Source organism: Colobus angolensis, unplaced genomic scaffold (genome assembly GCF_000951035.1).
Source record: "Colobus angolensis palliatus isolate OR3802 unplaced genomic scaffold, Cang.pa_1.0 Scaffold257, whole genome shotgun sequence".
NCBI classification, from domain to species: Eukaryota; Metazoa; Chordata; class Mammalia; order Primates; family Cercopithecidae; genus Colobus; species Colobus angolensis.
The window spans coordinates 1,212,863-1,218,529 of record NW_012115788.1 but is presented as its reverse complement, the minus strand read 5'-3'; the positions used below and the strand labels follow the sequence as shown (position 1 = coordinate 1,218,529).

Here is a 5,667-nt window from a genome sequence, read left to right as displayed (position 1 = left end):
AAAAAAAAAAAAGAAAAAAAAAAAATGATGTCTTCTTCCTCTAGGTTTGATCAGCATTGTTATAAAACCTGTCCTGAGAAGACCTACAGTGAGGAACTGGAATGCAAGGCATGTGATAGTAACTGTGGCAGCTGTGACCAGAATGGGTGTTACTGGTGTGAAGAGGGCTTCTTTCTCTTGGGTAAGTTAGAAAATGGCACCATCCAAAGTGAGAACCAGGCACTGGAGCTCCACCCAGTTGGGGCTGCAGGAGCGCATATGTGATTGGTTTCAGAGTCTGTGTGTGCGGGCACCTCTGACCCAAGGAGAAATTTTAATTTGGTTTAGAAATAAACATTAGCTGAACCACTTCCTTCTGCTTTTATTACTGAAGCATGGGTCCTGTTCCACTAATTAATCTCACGTATCTCCAAGCTGATGAAAACAAGGCGGAGATAGAGAGTGGGTAGCTGTAGATAAATGTTTTGGCATTGAAGTCACCTGACATATTGAGAGCTCTGACCCTTGTCTTGAGACTTAATCCATCTCATATATCCCTGTGCACTGTAAGAATTTAACAAGATCCCTTGCCTTAGGTTTTGGTCACTAACTGATGGAAATGGATAGTTAGGAAAGAAATAACAGTGTGAATCTTGCAGCTGAAGAGATAATAGCCCAATGCACTTGAGTGTTTGGGGGAGAAAGAATGAGAAAGACAGCCCACGATGTTCTTCAGTGTTTCTCTACACAGAGATTTATTTTACTTGTAGTTTTTCAAGGCCTCAAGGATTCTGTATTCAATGCTCTTAACCCTTTAATGACCAATGTAAACTCCCAGTTGAAAGAGGACTTAGGTAAAGTGTTGGGTTTTGTTTTGTTTTTTGTTTTTTTTAGATGGAGTCTCGCTCTTGTCACCCAGGTTGGAGTGCAGCGGTGCAATCTCAGCTCACTGCACCCTCTGTTGGCCAGGCTGGTCTCGAACACCTGACCTCAGGTGATCTGCCAACCTCAACCTCCCAAAGTGCTGGGATTACAAGCATGGGCCACCTTGCCCAGTCTGGACTTATTAAAACACATTTCTTGGTTGAAATAAGCTAAAGCCATCTTTGTTGCCTTAAAAACAAAAGAAAAGCCTGGACAGAGTGGCCTGGCCAACATGGTGAAACCCCATCTCTACTAAAAATATATAAATCAGCCGTGTGTGGTGACACACACCTGTAGTCCTCAGGAGGCTGAGGCAGGAGAATGACTTGAATATGGGAGGTGGAGGATGCAGTGAGCCAAGATCATGCCACTGCACTCTAGCCTGGGCAATGAGAGATACTCCATGTCAAAAATAACAATAAAAACAAATGCAAAGAAAAATGTCCCTAAAATTTCCTCCAGCCTCTTTAGAACTTGGCCTTGCAAAGATCACCAAAGCCTTCATGCTTTCTCTCTGTGTTCTCACATAGGTGGCAGTTGTGTGAGGAAATGTGGCCCTGGATTCTATGGTGACCAAGAAATGGGAGAATGTGAGCCCTGCCACCAAGAGTGCGAAACCTGCACAGGCCCTGGTCATGACGAGTGCAGCAGCTGCCTGGAAGGACTGCAGCCGCTGCATGGGGTGTGCGTGCGCGCCACCCAGACCCGGGAGGAGGGCAAATTCTGGAATGGTATGTGCCTCCCAAAAAGAGATCACAGGGGTCTAGCTGCCTACTCTGCTTCCTTCCTTCTATAACTCTGGTTTTTGGAATTATCCAGGAGAGAAAGGCTGTGCAGAAAAACAAGAGTTTGGAGTGAGAATCAAGTTGGGGTCGTTCCTGAGTCTCTCTGATGCTTGTAGCAGGAGTAGGTAGGAAGCTGAGCTTGGCATTCAGCCAGCAGAGAGAGCCCAAAGGGCAATTTATGATTGGTCCACCCGCTTGAGTTTCTACCTGGGTGAAGCAGGCCCAGAAGCAAGTGAAGAGAGTCACGGAGGGAAAGGGCCCCGGTATGATTTTTCTCAGAAGTTTCGGAGTCACTTCCATCACAGGCATGTCCTATGTCCTTATTACATGTCCTTTTTATAGCAAAGGAAAATTTTACCTGTAGGGTAGCCTTTTCCAATTAGACAAGGAAGGACTGCTCAAACGTATTAGAATTTATGCTAAAAACAGATGGTCTCTATGGCTGCATTATTAGAGCTCACCATCGTACAAGCTTACCTTTAAAAGTTACTCTTCCCAGTTGCAGACAGGGAAAGCATGGCGCTTCTGAGGAGGGAGGAGAGGAGACAGGTGTGGGAGCTTGGAATCCAACAGCAAAGCCCTGCACGTGCGCATTCCTCCCTGAGTCTTTACGCCACGCCTCCTCACACTTGAGCCTCAGTTACAGGCTTCCTTGCAAGGTAATTACAAACTTTCAGCGACCCCTCCATGTCCGAGGTTGTTACAACACAAAATCCTCTTCCTGCTGGAAAAATCTGACTCATGTTCTATGCAGAGACAGTCACAAAAACAGGAGCTGCTCTTCATTTGATTTCGAGGCAGGAATTTGTTTAAAGGGTCAATTTGGTGCAAAGGCAGTGGCAGCCGGAGAGAGGGCTGTACAAGAGGAGTGTGCTAAGGGCTCGAGGGAGTGACAGCTCTGTGGTTTTTGCTGGGCTGGAGAGGAGGCATGTCCATGGCTGCTGTCTACTACAGCAGTTTTACGCATGTGACTTCAAGGAAGAGCAGCTCAGAGACCGTGAAAAACCCAGCAGCCAAAGGCCACAGAGAACATGGGCCCTATTTCAGAGACATAGCTGAGAAGATTATTCAATCCAGATTGGGATATCTTCTGTGAGTTATAGCTGAAGCAAAATGCTGAAAATGAGTTTGTCTGGCATTCAGGCATTTAAGAGGCAGCGCACGCCAAAAGGAAAACGGTCTGGTGCTGTGTTTCTCGCTGAACATCTGTATTTTATCTGGCGTCCAGATGATGACACGGTCCAGGGAGCCAAGAGTTAGAGCAGGCTTGATTCCCCAAATGATTCCACGTCCCTTCAACTGGACTACGCATTTTGCAAGCAGAAACCAGGCTTCAGTGGTTCCCTTTTGTCGAAGCACCACACCCACCCCTCCACATTTTCTGCTATTGCAATGTAATGTTTCTGAAGAGAGGGAGGAATTAGTGTATTTGGGGATTTTTCACTAACGGGATTGGGGACAGAGACAAGAGCGTTTCTCATGGCTGGACAAAAACAATCAAGTCAACGACAGAGCTATACTTTCCCATTCCTATGACCTATGAAATAAGACATGCAGACCATTAACACAGAGAAATAGCCATTTGTTCACTAAGCAAGGTAAAGCCATAGCTCAGCTTCCCCCAGCATAGTGTAAGCACTGAAATGGATAGTAAATGGGAAATGCATTCCATAAAGTCCTGGGAGTATTTGAGCCAATGCCTACAACCTTCTCCTGACTTCTTTTTCTTAAGAAATAGGATCGCGAGTGTAATAGGAGAGTAGAGGGTTCCAGAGAACAAGCACTAATTAGCCACACCTTTAAGATGATGGAAAGCAGACTGCAGTCATCCTGGGTCAAATCAGAGGAAACCCAGGCAAAGTACAGAGTGTTTTTGAGAGGATATAGCTGTCTAGGTAGTACCAGAACGTTTTTCTGTTCTGTTTGGGGTTTTGTTTTATTTTGTTTTTCAAACACAGATTCAGATTCAGGTAGGAAAGGTAAGATGACACGCACTTCAGTCCATTCCTTCACCCATGCTGCTCCCCAGTGGAAACAGTAAGATCCTGTTTGCAGCTGAAGACTACGACCAACCCCCAGGAGCATCTATCAGCACAGGCTGGGAAAACACCCTTGAAATCAAAGCCCAGCTAGAGTTCCCTGAACTCCTCTTTTAATAAGGTGGCTAATCAGGATGCGAATGACTACAGTGAGAGAGCCATCATTCTTTGCCAACTACCAGCAAAGTGGGAATACCTCCCATCTAGTCCAAGGATGCAGATTCCTCCACCTATCAGACAGTGCCTGACAAATCCTCCAGCCAAGACTAAGTCATCAAAGATGGCACTCGACTCTCTGTATTTTCAGCCACCAAAAAGTCACTGCACAAATGTATAGATCATCCCCAGACCCTCTGTCTGGGGATGTATATTGTGACAATTATTTAGTGTCCCTAAATGGCAGGAATAAAACCAATATTCAAGGCCAGACATGGTGGCTCACGACTATAATCCCAGCACTTTGGGAGGCTGAGGCGGGCAGATCTCTTGAGGTCAGGAATTCCAGACCAACCTGGCCAAAATGGCAAAACCCCATCTCTACTAAAAATGCAAAAAAAATTAGCCAGGTGTGGTGGTGGGTGCCTGTAATCCCAGCTACTTGGGAGGCTGAGGTGCGAGAATCACTTGAACCTGGGAGGTGGAGGTTGCAGTGAGCTGAGATTGTGCCATGGCACTCCAGTCCGGGCAACAGAGCGAGATTCTGTCAAAAACAACAACAAAACAATATAATATTCAACAGACTGCAAACGGCCTCAGCAGTGCCTCAAGCATCACACAACCTCGGTGGAAAGGTTCAGGTATGGCAGACCACCGGCTTTGAAGGAAGATGATGGCTTCAGCTGGTTTCCTGAAGCCATTGTTGGGAATGGAAAGAGTTTCCTCTGTTACTGTTAAACCATTTGGATTTTCTTAAGTGGTTTCCCCTGGTAGTGCTGGAAAGTCCTAGGAGTAATTTCTGCACATTTCTCTTACCTCATATTTCCATCATTGATTAAATCCATGTTACAGCAGGCTCTAATTACATATTCTGGTGATAGTCTAATCTACAGAACACAGACATGGTGAATTAGCTTTGTGTCTTTGACCACATCCTAACAATTTATCACTAGTCTGTCTCTTGATCTTAATTCTTATCCTTGGGGAAAGATTGGAATCCCAGAGTTAGTCACAAACACTGAAAGCCACACACATGTGAAGAAAAAAAAAATCCACTTCAGTAGTGGGACGATATGTTGCCTAATAGTCACTGAACTTTAGAAAACTTCAAAGATGCCACGGAAATCTGATTTTTAGAAGGACTTTGTAGATGTGTGCAGCTGCCTCACTTAGAAATGAGTGCACCATTTTTAGTTATTTAACCTACCAGAACACAGAGTGCAAAAAAACACATGGCACTGGGTAAGTAATCAACTGTTTGGCCAGCAGGATGAAGGAAGCATCTGTATCAGCTTGCACAGATCGTTACATACTCAGGAGTTCTGTAAGTGGATTGCGAAACCATTGACAGCTTGAAATTGGCTATGGTGGGAGTATTTACACCACAGAAATTGGAAACACTACAAATCAGGTTTTTGGTTTTTCATTTTCTAGAGACCAGTCTTACCAGCACACCATTACTTTGGCTTCTATCAAATTACTTTAGAATTCAAATTTATTACTGAAAAATTCAAAAGCCTATGTCTACACCCTCTAGCAGATGCAGACTTTAGAGCACAGCACACATTAATTCAAATCCCGGCTCTGTGATTTGCTAGCTGTGTAACCTTGAGTGAGTTACTCATCCTCTCTGAGCCTCAGTGTCCTTGTCTGTAAAGTGAAAACATGAAACTGCCTCACACAAAGTCATTTTAAGAATTAAATGGGGCCGGGCGCGGTGGCTCAAGCCTGTAATCCCAGCACTTTGGGAGGCCGAGACGGGCGGATCACGAGGTCAGGAGATC

At 45.1% G+C, this 5,667-nt stretch overlaps 1 protein-coding gene across 1 annotated transcript in view; it reads left to right on the top strand.

Annotated features, from left to right (window-relative positions):
* Positions 1-5,667, top strand: part of PCSK5 (proprotein convertase subtilisin/kexin type 5) — a gene marked incomplete at its 5' end in the record, with an annotated part of 476,836 nt that overhangs the window by 416,256 nt on the left and 54,913 nt on the right. The window contains 2 exons of the mRNA XM_011947042.1: positions 45-181; positions 1,434-1,634. Of these exons, the coding sequence (XP_011802432.1) occupies positions 45-181; positions 1,434-1,634 (338 nt within the window). The remainder of the gene's footprint in view (positions 1-44; positions 182-1,433; positions 1,635-5,667) is intronic.